We start from the raw sequence: 24,631 nt of genomic DNA, 5'->3' as shown, positions 1-24,631 counted from the left end.
GCACAAGAGGCTTGTTTTCCGATTAGAGTCTTAACATAAAATGTATATGTTTCAAGAAACTGGCTCCACACCCCACTGTTTCTCATCTCTTTTCTTTCCGTGCTCCATAACTCTTGTGTCTGGCTGCACAGTGGCCTAGTTTCAAGATGTGGTGAAGTGATAGACGATGTACTAGTACCATAGTGATACTTTTTACAGAATGAAACTGCCAAAATTAGTTCGCGATGAAAGTGCTTTTGACATCTCATGCCACATCTCTGCCTACTGAGTGCTGCAGGCTATTGCAAAGATCTACAAGGAAGAAGCCTTGCTGAAGGTTTCAAGTTGGATTCTTGCTTATCCCAAATGTTTGCAGCACAGGAAGCAAAAAGGCTTCTAATTTTAGGTTCATTCTTCTGCTCCTTGTCGTACCAAGCACCAGCAAAGGGAGCTGTTCTGAGTCCCAGCTCAGGGACAAGCACTGCCAGCTCTGCCATCTCCCTGCCAGCCACCGTGGTTCCTCACCCCTGGGAATCTCTAGCCGACTAGGTCCTTTGAACTAACTCAGAGAAGGCATTATCCAGGGAAGGCTGTCACCTTAGAGTTTCCACAAGTAACCGTCTAGGGACCTGCCATAGCCCACCCTTAGAGAATTCCATACAAGTGCAAACAGTGCTTCCAGCTTCCCTGGGGTTCTGAGCACATCGATGTTGGTGGCATCACTGAAGTCTCCTGCAGTTTGGTCAAGTCGGTAATGGCCCATTGTATTCGAGAGCAGTGGTGATTTTTTTTACTGAAGAGTTCTCTCGCTAGAGCATCACTACTCCCCTCCCCGGTGACCTGGAATTTTTCACAGATTGCCGCAGTGTCACTGAGTGGCTTTTGAGCCAAAGGCGCAAAGTGGGGGGAAGATGAACATTTGAATAAATGACGTGTATAGCACAAGTTCAAATGGTGAAAAGAAATGGGACTTGTCTGGCTCGGAAGCCAATCTAAGCTTGCTACCTGCATTGCCTGAAGACAATTTGGCTCGCTCCCTTTCCATTGAATACTGTTATTGCAACAATATGCTCGTGCTACTTTATGCTTAGCTGAGGCCCTTCAGGTCTCCTCCTGGGCTTGAGTCCCTAGTAGCTACAATGCCTCAGGCCAGCACTATAGAGCAGAAATTAGGTGGAGTTCAGACTGGCAAGGTATTTTCTCAAGGGCTCTGAAACCGAGTTTGGGATTCCACTGGCTCGCTCTTGCCTTATGGTCGCCTTTTCTTAGTCCCACTAAGTAAAGCATTCAAGTAAAATCCAACTGAGATCTAGCACTACTTAGCAGCTGGGCCAGGTGTTAAAACATGTTACCCTTTAAGAAAAGCCTCAATTATCCTTACAATAAAGGAGTGGGCAAGCCATACAGTAGACTTCCGTGTTCATAGCGCTAACCGGCTCAGAAAAGTTTGCTCTTTATCTCCAAAGAGAGAATGATGCGCTAACTGCAGAACACTTGACTTGCTAATAAATGTATCCTTCGTTGGAGTGATTTATCGGACGAGTTACAATGCTGGTAGTTCCCGCTTTAAGGCTCATTTTAACAGCTGTCTATCAACAACAATAATAAAAGGAGCAGTCAAAGCTAAAATCAACAAACTATTATCTGTTAGGATTATTCATGGAATATGACACTGTAAACATACCAAAAGTCCCAAATGCTAAATTTAGAAGAGCGACATAAGTGGAAGAACAAAATTTTAGAGAACTGCTTCTAAAGAAAGCGCCAAAAATCTGTAATGGTGAGGATTTTTTATTTTAAGAGGCACTCTTTGTATTGTTCAGTTCGGAGGAAACAGCATGTGACTAGGAAAGTACTGAGCTATTTATGGGGCTGAAGATTTATCTGAGATTTTTTCCAGTTATTTCTCAGTTGACTTACATGTCTTTGTATTGCTTTTGAATTAAAAAGAAATAAGTTTGAAATAACAAACGAAAGGTTTATCTGTTACATTCACGGCACTGCACGGAGCACACGAGTTCTAACTTCACATTTACTTGCCACTTGCACGGTGTGTATTTGCCTTGTAACTTCTATCGGATACATCCTCCATGCTGCACAGAATCCATCATGCTTCATGGCAGTATCAGCCCTCATCTACTTATTTTATAATAAACACCTTTTATAAACATCTTCAGACTGAACTTGTTTTACTCTGGAGAAAAAAAAAAAAACACCAGTAAAGCAACTAGAATATAAGTAGAACACTTGGCTTTGAACCTTTATTAACAGCAAAAAGAATCTATTTATTAGGAACGGCAGCACTGGCCGAGTTCATTGTGTAAGTAAACCATTTCACGCAAAACTGCCAAGTTCCAAAGGTGTATTACTTATAGCCAAAATACATAACTGCTAGAACTGGCAATAGGTTACAAAACCAGAGTTCGTTCTCCCACTTTTTTTTTTTTAATTATTTTTTAATCTTTAGGAAACGGTTTGGTTTTCTACAAGCTGTTAGTCGAAAGGGCACGTTCGATTTGGCAGACTAATGTAACGTCTTATGTGCTCCTGTCAATTTCAGGGAAGATAAAATCTACAAGGATACTTAATTAAAAAAGAATGCGATGTATGTTTTATAAATCACTGCTGCCATCTGCCCCGCAAACGCGGAGCATGGAAGCGGTCTTGTGTTTAACCAGCGTGGGGAAAAGCCTGGATCTGAATTATACCAACTTACTGAAATAACTTTTTTTTTTTTTTTACAAGTACAGGCTTAAGCCTAACGCGGCACCAAACACCGGCGTTTCCTACTTGGCGCTATGCACAGAAACCCGCGTTAAGGTCACATAAAGGCGGGCGGGCAGCGCTCCCACGGGCGCTGCCAGCTCCGGGGGCCGGAGCCTGCCGGGCCGGGCAGGGGCTGCGTGCGGATGTCACACACAGCCCGTGTGCCCGAGGAGCGCTCGGCGCGTCCCCCGGCTCCGCCCGCAGCGCTGCCCCGGGCTGACCCGCGGGCACGCCGCCGTGGGGACGGATTTACGGGATCGGTGCGGCTGCGGCCGGGGTCTTGAGAACTGCCGGCCGGTCTCTCCGCCGGCCCGGCCGGAGCCCAGCTCCGCCCGGGGATGACCTGGATCCCCCAGTTTTGTGGCAGCCCGGCGGTGGCGGTGACGGGACACGAGCGGCGGGTGGGTGTTGGGAAAGCGCGCGGGGGGATGCGGGACCGCGTGCCCGCGCGGCCACGTGCTCGCCGCCACCTGCCGTGGGCACGCGGCTGCCCCCGCCGCCTCCCCCGCGCGCGCACGTGCGCGGCCCGCCGCCCGACTACGCGGGGCGCGCGGGCGCCGCGTCCACGCGAGAGACCGCGCGGAGCGGCCCGGCCGCGCAAAGGCCGGGGAGGACGGGGGGGGGCGGGCGCGTTTTCCGTGCGGCGGTGGCCGCCGGCAGCGAGCGCGCCCCGTCCCCGCCGGTCCCCGGCCCCGTCACGCGGGGCCGTGTCCCCGAGCGGCGGCGGCCCCATGTGCGAGCGCGGGGTCCCGGGCAGGGCGTGTCGCGGGGCGGGCGCGTGGCACCCCCGGCGGCGGAGCCTCTGCCCGCGCGGCACCGAGTGGGCGCCGGGGCGCGCGCGACGCGGGGGCGCGCGGGGTCTCCAGTGGGAACCGCGCGCGTTCCCAGTGGCAGCGGCGGGGAGGGCGGGGGGTGGGGAGCCAGGGGACGGGGGAGGAGCGGGCCGCTCTCCCCCCCACCCCCGCTCCCTCCCTCCCCTGCCCCTGCCCCGGGGCGGCGGGTGGCGCTGGCCGCGGCGGGTCGGGGCTCGGTGTCCTTGTGCGGAAATGACACACGGTCCCGTCACGTCACGCGAGAGCGCAGCGCGCGGACCCTCGCACACAAAGAGCGGGGGGGAAGCGCGGGCTCCAGCGGCGGCCGCTCCAGCCGCCCCCGCCGCCCCGGGGCTCCCGTGGCCCCGCGCGGAGCAGAGGTAAGTCTCGCCGCCGCCGCTGGTGGGGACGGGCGCCGTTCCACGCACCCCACGGCGAGCGGGGAGCGCCGCCCCGGCGGGTGGGGGAAGAACGGGGAGGGGGGGGCGAGCGGGGGAAGCGCGGGGCCGGCCCCTCCCCCGGCCGCCCGCGGGCCGGGGCCGCGCCGCCGGGGCCGCGCGGGCGGGGGGCTCTTTGTTCGCCGCTCCGAACGGCGCTGCGGCGGCGGCGCGGGTCGCGCGCGCCCGGCCCGGTGCCTCCATCCGCGGGGCGGGGGGAGGGGGACAGCAGGGAGCGGTGCGGCGGGGGGGGCAGCGCACCGGTCACGCCGCCGTCACCTCCACCCTCACCTTAACCCCTTCCCCCTCCTCCCCCGCGCGCCGGCCACATAGATCCGCCCGGGCAGGGTTCGGACCGGAAGCACCAACCGCCGCCTCCGCCTCGGGCTCGTGGGTCTGACCGCGGAAGCGGCCGCGGCCGCGCCGCGTGCGGGGCGCGCGGGGCGTCCCCCGCCGCAGCGCCGCCCCCGGGCGGGGCCTCGCGCCGCCGCCGCCGCGCGCGCCGCTCCCACGTGGCGGCCGCTCCGCCGCCCCTCGGGAGGCGCGGGGGGAGCCCCGGCCGCGCCCGGCACCGCCCCGGCGCTTCGCGGGGCCACGCGTGCCCGGGAGCCGCGGCCGGGTCGGCCTCCCGCCTGCCCTATCGCACGCGGCGGCAGGAGCGGCGGGCGGGTTGGTCGGTCCTTGCTGGGTCGCGCTCCGAGGGGCCCGGTGAAGGGCACCGCGGGGGAACGGGCCGCCCCTGCCCCGATCGTGTCCCGCCAGGTCACCCGCGCCTTCCCCTGCCCCGATCGCTGCCCGCTGCCTCCGCCCAGATCACGCTCCTGCCCCTGCCCCGAGCGCCGCCCGCTTCCCCCGGTCGCCCGCTGCCTCTACCCTACTTTTCCATGCGGTGTGTCCACACAGCCCTTTGTAAATAGAAGGGAACAAACTCTGAACCAGCAGAATGCGAGCCGGCCGCAGGCCAGCAGCCATGTGACGGCTCCCACATAGCGTTGACGCGGTCCCAGAGTTTTTTTGGGTTGAAGTGTGAGTAGGGTTTGTCTCTGCCACCTATAAAACACAGTGTACGCCTGACCCGTGGGGCAGAGACATCTAAGCAGGGAAAGACAAACCTTTTCCCCGTTTCCAACTTTAATGATTTACATCTCGTAAAACAAATAATTACCCATGTGTACTCGTACATTTTCTTCTTATCTCCTGCTAAATCAAACCCAGCATTGGATCAACTGAATTTTTATCTTCACAAAGTATTTTCGTAGTTTAGGTAAGTTCAGTGGATAAAAATAAACAGAAGTTGAATGCAGTTTGGAGGAGGATTTAAACTGCCCAAAGTTCAGATGGAACAGTATTTTAAAATAAAAGCAGAGTGAGAGGAGAGAGAGGAAAGCAAAATGTTTTTAATAGACCAATGGAAAACACGTGGTCAAAGAAAAGACAAATTCGTGCATTACTGCTGGAAATAAACGAGGTTAGTGTTTTGCTGATCCCTGCAAGATTAAATTGCCGTTTGGTACAAGTACAGAGGACAGATGGAGAAAATTGAGAAAAGTGATTTTGGTTTGTTGATTTTTTTATTGTTTGGGGGTTTTAATTTTTTTAAAAAAATTTAATCTGCATATTTAACTTAATTAAAACAAAATATGGAAGACCCAAATGAAGAACAAGCCCTCTTAGTCCTACTGGAAAAATACCCTTGTTGCAGGCTGGCTTCAGTGGAGATTTGAAGCTTCATGTCCTGCTCCAGAGGGCAGCAAAAGAGGTTTTCAAAATGTGAAAGCATAAGGATTTTTATTGTCCATAAGAGTAGTGCTTCCAACAACATCTGCTGGTTTCTTAGAATCTTTTTCTTTGTAGTTTTAGAACTTGGTATTCATGCATTTGTAGTCAGAATGCTTGTAATGTTGGAATACTGTTTTCTACAGTACTCTACAGTACTTAATATTACAAGTGTCAGCACTGGTTACCAAGAACAAATTTTATTGAGAAATAACACTGCAGCACCCTACTACCTCAAAATGAATAGACTAGAATAGAAAGTATTTGCTTTTAGTATTTAATAAACTGTCTACTTGCATTTTGCTCTTTTCCTCATTTAAGTGAGGCAATATTCAGATCTCAGTTTCTTTTAGATGGGTGATCAGTTTCAAATAACTTACCTGGTTTTTGCTTGGTAGCATTTTATTATTAAGGTGATTTCAGGTATTGGACTTCTTCAACCCTCTGCTTCAAAATTTATGAGGCCTCGTTGAAATTTGTAGTCAAATTGCTGGCCCATAGACCTGAACAAAAGGCAAACATTGCCTTTAAGAAATACATTTTCCAGCTCAGTCTTGGGGTGGTATTTATGTATAATTTAGTTGAATTGAATTTGAGTTGCATTGTTTTTTTTACAAATCAGAGGAATAAAATCAACCCTGAGGATAATTGCAATATTGAAATTATTGAACCCAGTGCTACAGCTAGGAAAAAAAAAAGATGCAGATTACTTGGCACCCAAAGCAGAATGCAGAACTCGCAGTTCTCTAGGTTTGCTTCTCAGCCCAGCAGGGGAGCTTTCCAAGAGGCAGTCTGGAGAGCAGCATGCACCCTGAACAGGAGGCAGCTCCTGGGCACCCTGAGCAGAGGGCACACGCCTCCAGTCCTTTTTGACTCTGGGACTTAAGGGCTGGGTGCTGAGAATTGTTATTTCCTCTCATTATTTCCAACTGGTCTATAGGAATCACAAGCGACAGAGTTCCACACTGTTGCCAGGCACTTAGAGCAGCCCTCTTACTCACCTGCTTTGTGGAATGGGACTGCTTCCACCTACCCACACCAGCTTTCAAGCCTCTGGGCTTCCCATGGGAAGCTTTGGTTACTTTCTGTGGTTCACCCAGTGCATGATAGGAAATACGGGCAGGGTCCAAGGCAGGGAGCAGGACAGACACTTGAGTGTTCACTGAGATTAATTGATCATTCATTGTCAATTGCTGAGGATGAATATCTATACAGTGCTTTTGATTGGCTCTGGGTAAATCATACTCTAGTTATGTAGTTTAATACCATTGCAATTTTGTGATAAAGTCCTGTTGCAGGATGGTATTTTTAAGAGGAGGTGCTAATTTTGGTTGTTAAACAGCAGTTCAATGTACATGTCTTGTAAATTTAGCTAGTGTCATCATCAAAAGATCGGCTTTTTTTTTGTCTTCCTCATTTATTTAAATTTTTTAGGGTATCTATGCTGGAAGAGGGGTGTTGTATCTTTCACTACATGCTGAAAGCTAAGGAAACTGAGCAGTTTATTCTGCATATGTTATCAAACACATATTTAATATTACTAGCAAACATGTATGTCTTAACATTTGCCCAAAATATAGAACAATTGACCTCTTCAAAAATAGCACTCAAGAACACTTTTCATTATGACCTGAGTTTTATATATGAAACAATGTACCACCATGAGGCTTTAAAGGGAATAAACTTAATACACAATGTCTCAATCCTGTGTTTTTAATAACATTCTCGTAGTCAGTAATGAAGAATTAGGGACATTCCTGCCAACCTACATGAAGAAGCTAAAATACTTAGTGGGATTATGTGCATCCAAGAAGCAACTTCTACACTTTTACCATGCATTAGTGAATTGAACAATATAATGTTATGTGAGGAGTTAAATTCTAAACAGCAAGCTTCTATAAAACTGATAATCATCATTGTTGTTGTTTTTATTTAGTATCCTTTTTAAGCTAGTGATTAATTTTCATTTATGATTACCATTAACAAGTCTGATAAAATCCAAGTTGCTTTCCACATGCAGTATGTGTACAGTTTTATAGTTTCCTGTGTGGCTTTCACACTATTTTTTTTCATTTGTCAGAACTTAGTACATTAGATATGGGAGTTCAAAGAGTACAGAGTTACTTTAGCTACAAACAGCAGGACAGCAGCATTTTTTTTCTGATGGAATTTTTTCGTTCCTTTTTTAAGTCAGTATGTGAAAATGATCAGTCAGGTTTTCTTTAAGAATTACTGCAAAGGCTGAGGACTGCCTTCATCTTGCAGTATTAGCAGGATCTTTCCTCCTTGCCTTGTGCTTTTATAATGGTCAAAATCATAAGAGGGGTCGGTAAAGCATCCTTCAAGGCAAATGCATGAGTAATTCTTAGGTGGTAAACAGGAGAAGGAGAATGCACATTATGGGAAGATTTAACTTATTAATCAGTTAGGATTCAGTTTTGTTTTGTGTATCAATAACTAGGTACACATTTATGCTACTTTTAAGTAGCAATATGCATTCTATTAGATGACATGAGACTGAAATACATTCTGAGTTAATACATTCCGAGTTGCAATTTCTTCCCTTACTCATAAAATCTGTTGTACTCCAGTGCTTTAAATCCTTAAGGCTTCAGTGCATATTTTGGGTATGTGCATTTTGGTAGATGGTTCGCATGTTCTGTTCTACATGCAAAAGCAGCATCAGGGTGGTTGGTAACACTAAATGCACAGAGAAACATTCCAAAACCTTGTTTTTAAGATGTTCTTCCATACTTTGGAACTCCCAGCACTGCCCTGTGCACTGAGCTTCTCTGTTAACCATGGGTAATACCATTTCAATGTGGAATGTCATTGCCAAAATGATACAACAGTGCAGTTAAGTGTCGTGACCTGGTACATTTTTGGAATAGAGGCAGATGTTTAAGTGAGAGTAATCGACATAGGGAGTGTTAAGTCCCTTCATTGAAGGGACTGTCTTGTTCATTGCCTAGTCTGATGAGAAGAGAGAGCAGGATCTGTGGGAAGGGAATTTGTCGCACAGACAAGGTATGCCAGGACTCCCCTTCTTTCCCTACTCCCTTGGATCTGGCTGCTGACATAGCCGTAGGTGTTTGGTTTGTTTTGGAATCTTTCTTCCAGAGGATTCACCAGAAAACAGGATGCAGTGCAGCATCTGTCTGTATCCCAGCAAAAGAAAGCTGTCAAAGCTGGTTGCTCTGCCAGTCACTACTTCACAGTGGGCTCCCAGCTTCAGTACAGTGTTCACTCTTTCGTAGAACTTGCTAACATCTGTCCTCTAGATAGCATTGAGTAATTATTAGGCTGAGGATAATAACTAACTTGCATTTTGAAAAAAATACATGTAAGATTGAAATATGTTTTGTATATTCAACATGACAAGGAGCAACTGTTGGATGTTTGCTTTACTATACATATTTCTTACTCAATTGCTTTTTGCAGTATTTTGCTCCAAGATCTTTTAGACTTTTTTTTTAACTCCAGCTTTGCTTATTCTCACAGTCTGGGCTTGAATGCTACCTCAAAACAGATCTTGACACTGCTACCTCTTTTAAAGAGGAAGTAATTATTATTCATAAGTACTGATGCACAACAAACAATATTTTAACAAATATGAAATGTTTTCTTTTTAGTGGAATTGAAACAATCAGGAAAATTGTTGTTAATCATACATATATAGGCATGCTTGCACAGACACGCTCAGAAACAGAAACAGATACAGGCTTTCCACCTTTCCATAAATCCTAATTTCCTGTGGAAGCAATGATGCAGTTGCTCTATTGGTGCTTCTTTGTTGGCTTGCTAGTCAGTCACTCGTGGGTCCACTGTGACCCGAATTTGAAGCAAGATAGTGGAATAAATAAGGTATCATTAAATAGTTGAATCAAGCTTGCTGTTATGAGGAGATTTTAATTCCTTCTTTCCAGCCCAAACACTGTGCATACTCCTGAGCTGGGCCCTTTACTTCTATGAATTACAAGGAAGGTGACCCAGGAAAAAAAGAATTGCGTTGTTTTCTGACCGTTTATCAAGATGGGAGGTCAAGGTGGGCATCCATGCTTGACCAAGGGAGCAGGTGGGGCTGCAAGGCAGGAAATCAAAGGGACAATTGAATCGTGCCTCTCAACAGAAGCTGTTATATGTTTGATGTGCTTCATTTTCTCATAACACCAGAATTCTTACAAATCTCACAAAGAAGACAGGAAACTAGATAAGGAAATAGATTATTTCTAGGGCTCCCAAAAATGAAAAAAGTTGGAGTTGATGCTTTTTTTGGTGCCAGATAGCTCAGGTATGGAGCACAGTCTTCATAGGCTTCATTGGTTCTGACACTGATTTTGACTATTCACTTTTAATCGTATTCTGGCAGTTTTCAGATTAAAAAACCCCAAAAGTTAACACTGTATTTCAAACTTGTGAAACAATGTTTTGACTCAGTGTTATTTGACCTGAATTCAGGGTAGCTTTGGGCTTCCTAATGCTGTTTCCTTCAGAAAGTTAACTGTTGCTTTGCTTTATTTTTCACTTTTTTCCAGTCTTAAAAAGTGGCTCTTCAGATACTCATTTGTCTTCTCCTTTCAGTTTGATTTTTTTCTCTGATAGGAATTCTTCTAAAGCATTCTTCCTATTTGAATGGTGGTAATAACAGGAATTAGAAAGAAAATATAATTCCATATATGACCTCTTACATATTTTGTGTTGTTTCATCCACTGCCACCTTTTAATCTTCTCTTCTGGCTTTATGGTTAACATTTTTTACTGTTTTGCTCTGATGAAGCAGTCTAGGATTTAATGAAAAATCATTTTGATCTCCATTTTAGAGTATTCTGTAGTGGTATTGATAGATTTGCTTATTGTCACCTCAAGCCCTTATGAAAAGACTGTGTGTTACACTCCCTGAGCACTGGCATGAGTTGGTTTTGTACCCCAGCCCTCAGAGCCACACCTAGTGCAGCATGGAAAAGTGCAAGGAAGATCCAGGCAGTTACTATCAATGTATATGGGATATCAGGGCAAAATATGAACCATCATTACAATGGGATTTTCTTCAGGTCCAGGAGAGCTTTTTGATGGTGCTGTGAAAAGACTGCTGTAGGATTTTTCACAACGAGCTGTACTGGCTTTGTCTAAATCTGTACATACTGTTGAGTTAATAAGACCTGGTATTAACCCAGATCCAGGCTTATCAGGTGGTTTAGAAGTTGGTGTGGGCCACTTGGTTTCACACTATTATGTCTAGAGAGTTTGCAGAGGTTTGTGTGACATGATGTTAAGATGGTATAATTGATACATGAATCAATTCCTAAATGCAAGTCCTGGAATAGGGGATAATGGTGAGTTAAAGGAGAAGGTATCTGAGGGGTTTGTAGTAGCTCTACATCCAATTGGGAGAGACTTATTTTTATACATGATGATGAAGACAATCTCATTGTATCCCCTTGAGGATGTCCTTTACAAGGCTGTATATAGAGGCCATGTGGAAGATCAGCACATCAAAGAGTATCTTGGCTTCAAGGGTGGCCCAGTATAAGCTGATTTTATAAATCTGTGTGTCTTTTGTTTGGGTGCCACCCATTGTAAATCATACAAAATCTAATCCAGAATGGAACCTCATAGTTACTATTGCAGCCATCAAGTTGCCTACAAATTGAAATTTATATCTACACAGCATTCATGTGTTTTCAGAGTTTTTTAACAGTATTTTGAGATGTAAAAAAAAAAATAAAAAAAATTATATATATATTATCCAGGAGAGAGGTACAGACTGTTTTTCCCTCCACAACAGATTCTCTGGCTTTCCCTCCCCATCTCTCTTATTAATTTCATTGTAATTCCCACTCCTGGGCTGTATGTACACTTTTGATTGACTGGTTTTATTGACTTGCACTTGTAAAGCAATAATATTCTGGGGCCAGATAAGCATAATATGCTGCACGTAGAGAAGCATGAGCAGAGCGTGACAGTTTGCCAGTCACCCGCTCACCAGTTGAGAGTGTCAGTTTGCAGCTGCATGCCCTGTGAGGGTCAGTGATATCTGACTAACTTGTTTGCTTTGTAGATCGCCAAAGAACTTGCCCCCAAAGAACTTGCAAAATTGGTTTTCAAGTAAACAGAAATACATATGAGTTTTTCATGTGAGAAGTAACACTAAAATCATGCTAGCGTAATACATAAATTTGCTTTTCCCTACAAAACCAAAATTATTTAGAGACTGACAGAGAAAAAAGATTTAGTGTAGATCTATGTGCATTATTCTGCTGGAATTGATGCAATTTATATCAAAAGATCAAAGATCTTAAAATAAAAACTTACTCCAACATGTATGATTGATGATGAGTTTTCTTTCTGTGATGATTTTGTGTCAACCACAAGGACAATATGAAAACATTTGACTATAATAATAGAGGTTTTGTACAGGGTGAAGACTTTAATACAGTTAACTTCCATTTATATACTGCCAAGACAGTACAGAGAAGGTTAGAATGACTTTTACTTTTCTCTATACCAGAAAAAGACATGGAGTTTTAAATAGTTCCCTACCTGCTGTATATTGTCAACAATACAGATATCCATAAAGGTTACTGAAAATAACTAGTTATTACAAACATACAGACTGGAAAGACTGTCATCTGTGGGCTGTTAATTCAATACTTCTAGATAAAAAGTAATTACAGGAGGAGATGTAGAATATTCCCTGATTCTGGAAGATGCTGATATTTATTTTTGTGTTTTTGTTTTGTTCTTTAGTGAGATAGAAGATGAATTCAGCTGAAATCACTGATGATGATGAAGGTAAAATGTTATACTTTGTGTAATTTTTGACAAGGCAAAAATACTTGTTGATTTAAAGCATTTGTCACCTAATAAAGAATGCAGTTGGATCAAGACAAATTACACTAATGTTTTTTTTAAAGTTATCTGAAATAGGACGTGATCTTTGTTAGTCATTATTATTTCTGCTCTACATCCTTCCTCCCCTCCAAAAAAATCTTCCTCCTGTAACATTATTTGTTTACGTTTTAGATTCTTCTTTGGAGAAGAAACTGTAATTTACTGGAAAACTGAATGATTTGACTTTGAGGTGGCCCTAATATACACTTATCATAGAAGTATTAAAAAATAATGAAGTTCTTCAAAACACGTTTTCGTAAAAAGAAACAAACCGCAGAACATAATAGTAAGGATGTCATGGTTTTCTGGAAAGGGTGCTTTATCTTTCTAACTGTTCTCTTTTTTCAGTAAAAATTCCTAAAAAAAATGTGAAAGTAGAAACAGAAAATGAAGATGAAGCTCTAGACTGCTCAGTAACTTCCAGATCTGCTGAGAAGCACTCACTGGATGGCGCAGTGACTTGCCTACAGGATTCCAACAAACGGAAACAGAACTCCTTTGGCTGTGATGGGTCAGGAGGCCAGCAGGATGCCTTACCCAGCGTGAAGAAGAGACGCTTTACACAAGAGGTGACTTCTCTGTACATGACTGTGATATTTTGGTTCATATTTCCTAGGCTAAGTTCTCTGCTGCTATAAGTAGAATGCAAGTATTTTAACTAAATTTGCATTGGTAATGAGTTTGTTGCAAATGTGGCTAATCTAAAGCCAGTTTACACATGGCTGAGTATTCTCTAAATAACATGGAAGTGATCATATTTATGAAATACAGTTAATAGTTATAGGTTAATAAATTTACGTGAATTGTATTTTTGTTGTTCAGCAGGTGACATAGGAACGGGCAGTGATTTGGAGTAACTGAGCATGACTCTGATTACAGTCACTCTCATGTCACACAGTCCTTCAGCTTGATCCTAAGTGGTAGGATCAGGGCTGTAATTCTTTCTTCTGTAACAAAGATTTAATATCAGTGAAACCCATATAAATTAGTGTATTATTTGAAGGATAACAATGCAGGGATGCAGAAGATTTCAGCCATATCAAGAGTGGAATGTATTACAGCATCTGATGTGGCATCCAAGCTTGGGACAATCCAGATATTTCTTTAGCCAGTGAAGGAGATGCCCAGTCTTTTCCATTATCCTGATCTTGTGTTTCGCCTCTCTAGCAATGTCAGATTTTAATTAATCTCTGCTGAAATTGTGCTAGTTTCTTTTTGTCCTTGTTCTTTTCAGTAGGGAGAGCAATAATCATCTGTTCCTAGAAAAATCTTCTACATGTGGGAAAATTCGTGTGATATTGTCCACTTTCAGTCCTTCCTTTCCAAGATAAAAATTCTCTTTTTTTCAGCTCTTCTTCAGGAGTCACCTTATATTTTTGTTGTTCCATTTGAGAGTCCAGGAAGACTAATGTCCGGTGTTGGATAGTCACATCTCTCCTGCCACTCTCTAGGGCACTATAATGACCTCCTGTTTTTCACACTCAGCACTTTATTAAAATAACCTAGATTCAAATTCATCCTCTTTTGAATAACTTCAGGCTCTGGGTTATATTTAGTTTGTGACCTATCCTAATGCACGTATCCTTTTCTGCTCTTCTGCTACCTAGCCATGTTGCATTTGCACATTTCATGTTTTCTTTATAGCCATAATTCTCTGTGATTCTTTTTCTTGACTATCATCTCCCTGACTTCTTACGGCTGTTTTTTTCCCCTGAATGCCTGTGGTAGGTAGGTTTTAATCTTATTACACGGTTTCTTTCTTTTCCTTTCTCCTTTTCTTTTTACAATTGTTTTCCTTACATTCAGATTCTTGAAAGAGCTTTATAATGGTCTCTGAACTGTGCTTGCTTTGCATTTTTCTGTTTGCCATTAATAAATTTTAAAGTTCAATTTGAAATTAATTGCAACTTTGGATTCATAACAGCAGAAGTTGACCTAGTAATAATGATGAAAATTCATTCTTGGCTGACCCCAGTGAATCAGCATGTTTAGTTAAATAACCAACCAGAAAAAGTCCTCAATCCTAACAGCATTTTTTAAGTTAATTACTTCTCTAATACCAATATTTTGTTTCAATTGATGATTTCATTAACGATTTCTATTTAAACAATGGGAAAATCTTAATTATTCTAAAGAATGTTGTGCTTGTAGTATATTTTTACTGCACGTCATATAGGCATCTATCTGTGATATAAACAGAGCTGTACTTCTTTTGAGCTGGTAATTATATTACTAAATTACTTTTTATCTGAAGACTTCCCCTTTTTTTTGAAATTTTGAATGTCACTTCATAATCAGGAATTAATTTTCCCTGATTTTCTTTAAAAAAAACAATGTGTAGAAGATGGTAAGTTTAAAAAAGTTATGTGCAGGACCTTTCCATATTCTCATGTGTCTAAAAGAATATGTTTCTTGCTCCTATATTTATTTATTCTTTACTTCTGGGCTTGAATATTATGCATTGTATTCTTACAGATATTTAGACTTTGTTTATTAAGCATAACAAAGGTCATAAATGGACTCGAGCATTGAGCAGAACAATAACTAAGCAACTTTTAAACTTGGCTTAGGATTCCAAAAGTATGTGAGAGACTGTTTCACAATTTCTTGTATTGGTCGATGTTTTGCAAAATACTGCGCTTTGCAAATGTTCATAAAATGTTTAGAACATAAAAACTTGCTGTGCAACTGTAGTATAAAAAGCAGCACTATCTTACATACATTGAGTCTCATAGAACAATATCTTTGCTTCTTTTTTGATAGTACTTTAGAACTGATAATTTTAAATGGGTGCAGTATTATCTGAAATTCGTGGATGTTTAAAGATCAGCACTACAGAAAATGAATTTGTTAAATTGGAGAATTTACAAAAGCCATGTATTTATGGTGTGGATAGTGCTGTTCCCAGATGGAAACTATAAACGAGATAATTAAAAGCAAAAGAAAAGAAAATGAGAATGCATCTGAACCAAAATATCTTTAAATATTTTTAAGCCTCAAATGTTTTGTCATCTGCTAGGAGAACACTGACTGTGTGTTTCTGAAATGCAAATATTTTCAAATGCAAATCCATCCTGCAGCCAGATCTGGCCACTGAGAGCTGCATTAGTGAAGGAAGAAGTTCAGCTGCTATTATAATGAAGATCTGCTGTAGTTCTTAGCATGAGCACCAGAGCACCGTGTCCAAAACCGAGACTGCAAACTTTAATGATCTTACTGTCAAAATAATGAATTAATGTTCTTTAATACACATTCTAATATTGATTTGGCCTGACTCTGTGTGTGAGGTGCACGTCAATAGAAGTTACCCTCATATTGCCAAGTTTTATCATATAATTAATTAGGGAAAATAAACAGCAGGAAGTCAAATGAGAACTGACAGATACCTGGTGGCCCATGGCAAGCTATTTAGCAGCAAGGTGTTTTAGTAGTAGAGAAGGAACTGAGATAGTTGTATGCTTTTTCTGAAGGAATATTTGGTATATTCTCAGTTAAAAGGAGTGTTAATGAAAGAGCGACTTAGGTGGTAGGTCTCACTGATTGTGTAAGAAGTGTTTTGTTCTTTAAAATAGTAAAAAGCTTTGTAATTCAGTTTGTGTGCCTGACCGGAGAGCAGTATTGTGCACATCATCAGGGGAGATTTTCATGGCCTGCTTTCAGGTGATGTCTGTGTGGCAGAGCTCTGTTACCATCTGTTTCTTCACTGACAAGTATAGGTGGTGTATGACAACTTCAGTCCCAGCTTAGGAGCCTGCAGTTGAGTGGGAGCAACGTGGATTTCAGTCTGCTCGCAGTTCAGTCGATGATCTGGCTTTGTTATGAGTGGGACTGGAGTGGGACAGTCTTCTAACTGGGACCTGGAAACCAGGTGTCCTAGGCACCCTGGCAGTCAAGGATTCTGCACACTGAAATGCGTTGCCTTGGCATTACGTTTTCATTTGATCATCCCTCCACACAACTTTGGATGTGCAAACGCAAGGTTTTGTATGTAGGGTAATGTTTTGTGAGTGAGAGCAGGACTTGGAAACAGCTTCGGTTCAATTGAATGCTGATTTATAAACTTGGAGTGGAAACCAGCTTGTTCTTTCTGAGTCTCCTTTGAGTATGCATTGCATTGGAAATTAAAAAATAATTAGATTCAATTTGTCACTGCAGTAAGCAGATACCAAGTATGAATACACACAGGGACCACATTGATTTCATGAGTTACAGTTCTGTTTCTCAAGAAAGAAACCTTAATTCAAGTTCCTCACTGTAAGACATAATGGGGCCTTCACTAGGATTTCAAATTTCTTGTGGCCCTCAGACCTGAAGTCTGTGTTTCATTTATTTTAATACTTGAATACAAATTCTGTAGTGTTTTATCTAATTAATGTTCTACAGAACAAGCCAAGAAAATTGTTTCAGTATAGAAACATTTACAAGTCTGGGAGTGTTTTCTCATGTTTGAATTCTTTATGTTGGATTTTGATTCTGTTGTATCTGCTTAACTTTTTAGAATTATTTGCAATAATATCCACACGTTTGCAAAAGAAAAAATCCCAAATCATCCAAGCCCTGTATATCTAATGTGAGATGATGAAAATGCTTGAGCACATTAAGTCCCTAAGAATTCATTACTGGTTTTATATAATTTATAAATTATATAAATTTATATAGTTTAAATAATTAAGAAAGTTAGAAATCCATGAGTCTAAACTTCCTTGCCTTTCAGAAATAAAGAAATATTCTGTTAGACTTCCTTTTTTAAAAGATATTGTACCAAGGTACTTTCCATTTTTTATTATTTAAATAGAATATCTTTTAAAAATTAAGTAATTTCTAGGATTTGTTTAGAGTAGTTCTCCACCATTATAAAGATATTTTTTTAAAACCTGTGTATAAACTTTTCACATCAGAAAAAATTAGAATAAACATATTTTTTTTTATAGCCTTTGTGACATTTTCATAAGCTAACCTAAAGAGAGTGCTGGAATGTTAAATGCAGTTGTTGGAGGCAATGGCAAGGTCACAGGACTAGGAGTCAGAAAATCTAGATGCTATTCTTGGCTCTGTTGCTGACTTGTTGCCACCCAAATTCTTGACAGCCCAAGATCCTCATATGCAAGGTGAAGCCTAATGATACTTAATTTGGGGGAGTAATTAGAGCTCTGTGGGTAGAGAGTACTAAGAATTATTATTGCATTTCTATTCCATGGAGAAAGCCATGAGCCAAAAAAAGGGAAACAGAAAGGAAACCTAAATAATACTTTACTGTATTTTTATTTTTCCTAGTGAACTTAATAATTTTTATTATTTAACACAACAAGTCCCCTGGAGAAAATTTGATTTTGCATATTTATGTAACAATGCTTGCTTAAGGAGCACATATTTATAGCAAGTGTCTTTAAGGCAGTCTTACTAATACAGTATTTATTCATTTGAAGGGCTCCCTTTCAAACATGAGGAACAGAGATGCTGGCTCACCCACTCAGGTAAATGCAGAGCAGCTAAACAAGAACAAGAATTCTAATGCAACATGGCTCTGTGAAGAAGAGTCCTTCAGTGACATAATCACTCCATCTTATAAAAAACCTCTCTATGGCATCTCACACAAAATCACAGAGAAGAAGAACCCACCAGGAGCAGAGCAGTTTGCTTCTTACGAGTTGTATGAAAAAATCAACCCTAGCAGTCCCTCGCAAATTCGGACTTTGAACGATCAACGCAAAAGAGACTCAGCCACAGCAATTGCAGTAGCAGCAGCCACAGGAGATTCAGAATCAAATATATATTCTTTGATACAGAAAATGTTTTACACACTGAACACCCTCAACACCAATATGACTCAGCTTCACAGTAAAGTTGACCTGCTGTCTCTGGAGGTTAGCAGAATTAAAAAGCAAGTCAGTCCAGCAGAGTCCGTGGCTGACTTCAAGCCTCCCCCTGAGTACCAGCTGACTTCTACAGAGCTGAAACAAATCATGGATCAAAGCACATCCGGTGGGGACCTGGCTTGCCGGTTGCTCGTGCAGCTCTTCCCAGAGCTCTTCAGTGAGGATGAGTTCGGCAGAAGCTGCAGTGCTTGTGGCTTTCTCAACAAAAGGAAACTTGAATCTCTTCATCTGCAGCTTATTCGTAACTATGTGGAAGTTTGTTACCCTTCTGTGAAGAATACAGCTGTGTGGCAGTTGGAGTGTTTGCCTCAAGTCAATGATTTTTTCAATAGATTTTGGGCTCAAAGGGAAATGGAAAACAGTCAGCAGAATGTGCAATCATCCAGTTTTTATGAGACTGAGCAGGTCGAATCCTCTCATTTTATGGAGGATAAAGAGCAGGAAGAAGCTTTGTCCTTGGACAGGAGTAATGTCATTGCCTCAGATTACATGCTGGATGCTCAGGATCTCAATGAATTTTTAGATGAAGCTTCTTCACCAGGAGAGTTTTCTGTTTTTTTGTTACACAGACTTTTTCCAGAACTCTTTGACCACAGAAAATTAGCTGAAAGGTACAGCTGCTTTGGAGACTCTGGAAAACAACTGCTGGATCCTCATCGGCTTCAAATAATCCGTAGGTACACTGAAATTTACTTTCCAGATGTGCAAGAAGAAGAAGCCTGGTTGCAGCAGTGTGTTCAGCGAATAAATGATGAGCTTGAAAGTACGTATATGGATGGAAGTGAATGTGACCAGATGAGAGATGACTGTTACGATTCTTCTAGTTTACCAGATGATGTATCAATCATAAAAGTGGAAGACAGTTTTGAATATGAAAAGCCTGGCAGACGGTCAAAAAAAATTTGGCTTGTACCCATAGATTTTGACAAACTTGACTTTCCCCCTCCTGATTTTGATGTCCCTGTCCCAGATTACCTGTTGAACAAAGAACAGATTAAAAGCATATATGAAAGCAGTCTTTCCATAGGCAACTTTGCTTCCCGATTGCTTGTTCTCTTATTTCCTGAACTATTTACTCATGAAAACTTACGGAAGCAATACAACTGTAGCGGATCCTTAGGCAAGAAACAGCTTGACCCCACTAGAATTAAATTAATTCGACATTATGTGCAGATACTGTACCCCAGAGCAAAGAATGACAGAGTGTGGACATTGGAGTTTGTTGGGAAGCTTGATGAGAGGTGTCGACGAAGAGACACGGAGCAAAGGCGCTCGTACCAACAACAACGGAAAATCCACATGCCAGGGCCTGACAGGAGGGAATTTCTCACCTATGCAATAAACCCTGAGAGATTTCGGGAGGAATTTGAAGGGCCACCGCTGCCACCGGAAAGAAGTAGCAAGGATTTTTGCAAGATACCACTCGATGAACTTGTTGTTCCTAATCCAGACTTCCCTGTGCCTTCTCTGTATTTGCTGTCTGATAAGGAGATAAGAGAGATAGTGCAGCAGAGCCTGTCGGTCGGCAACTTTGCTGCCAGGCTTCTTGTCAGACTCTTTCCTGAACTCTTTACTCCGGAGAATCTGAGACTGCAGTACAACCATTCAGGTGCTTGTAATAAAAAACAGCTTGATCCCATCAGACTGAGACTGATCCGTCATTATGTGGAGGCAGTTTATCCTGTGGAGAAAATGGAAGAAGTTTGGCATTATGAATGTATACCGAGCATCGATGAAAGGTGCCGACGTCCTAACAGAAAAAAGTGTGATATACTGAAAAAAGCTAAGAAAGCAAAAAAAGTGACAGGCTCTTTAAACTGCTAAGACTTTGACCACTAAATTATTGTCAGGAGTATGCTTTGGTTTAGACTGAAGGGCCTGTTGGAAGCTGAAGGTTCTCGGCACCTAGGACAGTAAGGCACTAAATTTGTTGTGTTTCAGTGTGTGTGTTGCATTTCTGTTGGCACCGCAGCAGTGGGAAGTGGCTGACTACATTGGTACATGGGTAAAGACCATCAGTGACACCTACCAATGACTCACTAAGAGCATGATATTCACTGGTGCAAATACATGTATTGAAACAGTTGCTCCACTCCCCATTTCTGCATCTTCCTTTTCTATCACTTTCTAATAATATTTTTTTTTTTATGGTTGTGCTCTTCAAGAGCAGTTTGTCATTATACCATTATAAACAGTATTTTTAATTAATTTGGATTTTGAAATGTGTAGACTAAGCTTAATTTAAATTTGAAAGTGCCATTTTCATTGGAAATCGTTGGAATATTAGACTTTGCTTCTACAGTAACTTCAGCTTTACACTTGTTTTGTTCTTCATGATATTGAGGTACTGAAAGTTATGATGTGTCCGTCCCAAGCGTGGGTCAGAATGGTGTCATTTGCAGTTTTGACTGTTACATTGGTTTTATTTCTAAAATCAAGAATTTCTGTTGAAGAATTGAGACATGAGTATAGACACTGTGTGAAAGGGTTTTGTGGTGGTTTTTTTTTGTTTTGTTTTTTTTTTTGGTTTTGTTTTTGTTTTTTTGGTTTTGTTTTTTTTGTATTGACACCACAAGCTTGATAATGCCCCTATGAGTTCTGTTATTGTTTTGTCCGGTGTAACTGCTGGAGTGACTGAGGGTTGCTCATCTTGGGTAAAGCCAGCAAAACAGACCCAAGCCTATGCCCATGGAATGTCTTCCCATCATCTATTTGCCACCCTGTTTGTAAAATAGCAGAAGCAACAGCAACATTAAAAAGACCTGAAACAAAAACATAAAAAAAATTTAGACCTTACTTTCTATCAAAATCATGATTCCAAAGGTTTCCAGTGTTAATATTGAATTGCATATATAAAAAGTATGCACAAAGATTGGTTTTGTGGTGAATCCAGTGTTTCAGGGTCCCAGCATATGAGCTGTGGTAATGTAACTTAATCTTTCCATGAATACAGTAGCATCTGGATATTTTGGGTGTAGGGATACAAAATTCTCTCACTTTGCCAAATTGTTTTAGTGTAATTAGTAGCTATTCGGAGACATAACTGTGTATGTATAACTTAGGTTCATATGGTCAAGTTTGCATCATTAATATGTTCGAGTGTAACAAAAGACCATCCAGAACACAATATGGATTAGCTGTATGACTTGTCACTGGAGAGTGCTGCTTTAAAACTAGTTTACTCTTTCTTTTTTAAAAAAATCTAATATTGATAGAAATGGTGAGAGAGAGTAAATTATGGATTCTTAATACAGTAAAGACAGTGGTTGCCTATAGAGCATCACTGGAACACCTTGGAGCAATTGTTGATGTTCTCTGTGGTCTTTTTCTGTTGTTTACTTAGATGGGTCATAGCAAATTTTAAGTCAGTTCCAGTGTAATTTTCTATTTTAGCATTTGTAAGGAAGTACAAAATATTTCATATTTTTACTTCAGATTTTTAGAATTTATTGTTCTTAGAGTCATATTGATCCCTTTAAAAGGAAAACAAAAATGGTTTTTCCTGATGGCAAGAACCAATAAATGTATTGTGTTAAACTGGGAGTAAATCATAGTTAGTAGCATTTGCTCATTTTGCCCATATGCTAGAAACATTCTCAGAGAATGTATGAAAAAAGTCATGAATGTACTAAATAACACATTGATACTGTTTATATCCATTTAATGTTTCTTGTTGGTTTAAGTAATAGCAGACCATACTCAAAATGGATATCAGAGCAAATACGGCTAGAATAAATCAAAATCATTTTACCAAAGATAAAGAACTGATACCACAATGTCTGCATCTGTTCATTTTAGTGCATAAATTTATCAAATTGAATGTATCAGAAACCAAGACTCTCTTGTCATTGTATGCTACCTAGAAACTCTGTGAAATTTCTTTTTACATGCACTTTTATGGGATATATAAAATAACATAAGATCTTAATGGCTGTTTAATTTGTGGTTGCAAATGACTGGCCAAAAGGTAAGAAATACTATTTTATTTTCTTATCTTAATGTCATACATTTCACCACTTAGTGATGTCAAAGCTCCCAGAAGAATTCAATATATATTGAGCTTTTTTACAAGGGATTGATGTTACTAGCTAGCATGCAAGTTTGAGACGTACTGGCTTTTACTGTAGATATTGATATTAAGTAAAAAAATCCGTCAATTGATATAATCTAAAAAGTAGTGAAAAAAACAATTTGACAACTTAGCCCATAAAAATGAAAATGTTTGAAACTGGGTCTAAAAATATTTTTGTTGTGTTTTTTTTCTCCTCTTATTGCTGTGTACATTCCTTTTGTCCAACTCTTCACAACCCTTTCATAATTCATTTGATTGTATAACTGGTATCAAGGAAATACAGACGTACAAATAGTGGCATAGTTCACTAACAAAAGCTCTTGCAGTGCTTTTGAAGTACAGCCACTTCATCCAGTTGGTCAGTCTTGTAAATATATTAAAGGTATATTATTTTCATACAAGAGGAATGTTGTCTGGTGATTGTTCAGGTACAAGCAGGATTATTTTCCTATAAAGTCTCTTACTGTGTGGTCTGAGATAACCTAGGTAGTTGGACAAATACATAAAGGAAAACACCTCAGTTTGCTGCAGCCAGTTAAAAAGATTTTTCTGTCTTTCAGACTTCTTCTGTTTAAAGGAATAAACTGAAAATTTTGGTAGTGAAACTGTGATAGGAGGATTGCTAGATATTGAAGTGTTAGGCACGCTGACTTCCTATGGATAAGCATTACTTTCTACCTACCCGGTTAAGGTGGGTATCAAGTGTCTCTACTTCTTAGAGTCTAACTATATCAGCTTTCAATAAGTATTGAATAGCCCATTTTAAGCTTTCTAAAAGAAACAGTGTAGTATTTATATATTTTTGCATCTTATGCATTTTCTACAACTTAAACATTTCCTTAGAAGTTCTGTAAAAAATGTAAAACGGCACATAAAAGAGAGGTGACACATACATCAGTTTATTGTCTGTTAAGTGTATTCAGGTGACAGAATCAACAACAAATGTGTTGGCAAATGAGAAAAATCTTTGCTTGAAATCATTTAGTTATGCTGATGCAGTAATGCAGTACAGCCAACAGTGTTTCATGTTCTAAAAAATGTTTGTGACTTTTTAAATTATCTTAAAAGTGCATATAGTTTACTTCTAGGTAAATTTTTAAAAATCTGTCATTTGTCTCTTTTCAGTTATTTTTTGATATTTATGTCGTAGCAGTGAGAAACAGAATTGTGTGCTCAATGCTCTACAAGGGCACACCAGGACTAGTTTCATGCTGGAAGGGGCTAAGATGAATTCTACATCCCCAAGAAGCCCAGAAGATAATGTACAGGTTTTACTAATGATTTATTTTCATTCAGATTTCATTCTGCTGATTAAAACAATGTGGAACAGCTGGAAAATTCAATGTCTTAGGCTTGCCTTGATGACAGGGCATAAATTGACAAATGCTCTTACTTACAAAGGTACATTTTAGTTGATGGCACTTCAAATTTATGGAAGAACAAATGTAGCAGGTTTTTTTGAGTAAATGAAACGAACTCCATCACTGTCGTTGCCAACATTTCTTTACTGCCTTGGTTTGACTTCCTGATTTTTTTCCATTATTACTGCAAGTCAGCACCAGTGGAGTTACAGATTTTTCCTCAGAAACATTTTGAAAGTACCTTTTTTAATGTGCCTAGAGTTGATAAAAATGAATATATGAAGTTATGGTTTAGTTTCCTCTTAATTGACTCTGAAAATTGACTTTGCTAAGAAAGGCAGAACAAACAAGAAATGCACATTTGTCTTCATCCTTTCCTACCTACTTTTTTTGTTGTAGTAAATGTAAATACAGATAAATTTCTATTAGTAATAGTGCTTTCAAGTCCTTATTTTGCCCTAAAATTCGTTCATGAAAACTTCTCACTGGTAGTAATAGTTGTAATTTTTTATAGAAGTGTCTCACAGAATACATAACACCTGTCTTTGTCAGAGCTCACATAAGTCCTGTTCTGAGAGATCATCACTCCTCTAGCAGAGTGCCAGTTGAAGGAGCTGCCCTGGCTTTGCCAGTTCAGTGCTGGAAGCAGATGACTCCTAAC

The 24,631-nt window shown here is 41.1% G+C and overlaps 1 protein-coding gene across 5 annotated transcripts; it reads left to right on the top strand.

Moving 5' to 3' along the window:
* The first annotated feature begins 3,047 nt into the window (after positions 1-3,047).
* On the top strand, positions 3,048-23,010 carry BEND3 (BEN domain containing 3). Of its 5 annotated transcripts, none has more exons than XM_085576482.1 (4): positions 3,048-3,146; positions 12,518-12,562; positions 13,010-13,230; positions 18,088-23,010. In XM_085576482.1, the coding sequence occupies exons 2-4, from the start codon at positions 12,529-12,531 to the stop codon at positions 20,359-20,361; spliced, it is 2,529 nt and encodes an 842-aa protein (XP_085432608.1). In that variant the 5' UTR covers positions 3,048-3,146; positions 12,518-12,528; the 3' UTR covers positions 20,362-23,010. The 5 variants fall into 5 exon arrangements, with proteins under 5 accessions (XP_085432608.1, XP_021409437.1, XP_021409438.1 ...); XM_021553762.3 differs by lacking the exon at positions 3,048-3,146 and adding an exon at positions 3,750-3,937; XM_021553763.3 differs by lacking the exon at positions 3,048-3,146 and adding an exon at positions 4,691-5,462.
* The last annotated feature ends 1,621 nt before the right edge of the window (positions 23,011-24,631 follow it).

Source organism: Lonchura striata, chromosome 3 (genome assembly GCF_050655825.1).
Source record: "Lonchura striata isolate lonStrDom1 chromosome 3, ASM5065582v1, whole genome shotgun sequence".
NCBI classification, from domain to species: Eukaryota; Metazoa; Chordata; class Aves; order Passeriformes; family Estrildidae; genus Lonchura; species Lonchura striata.
The sequence above is the reverse complement of the archived record's forward strand: the minus strand, read 5'-3'. Positions and strand labels throughout refer to the sequence as shown.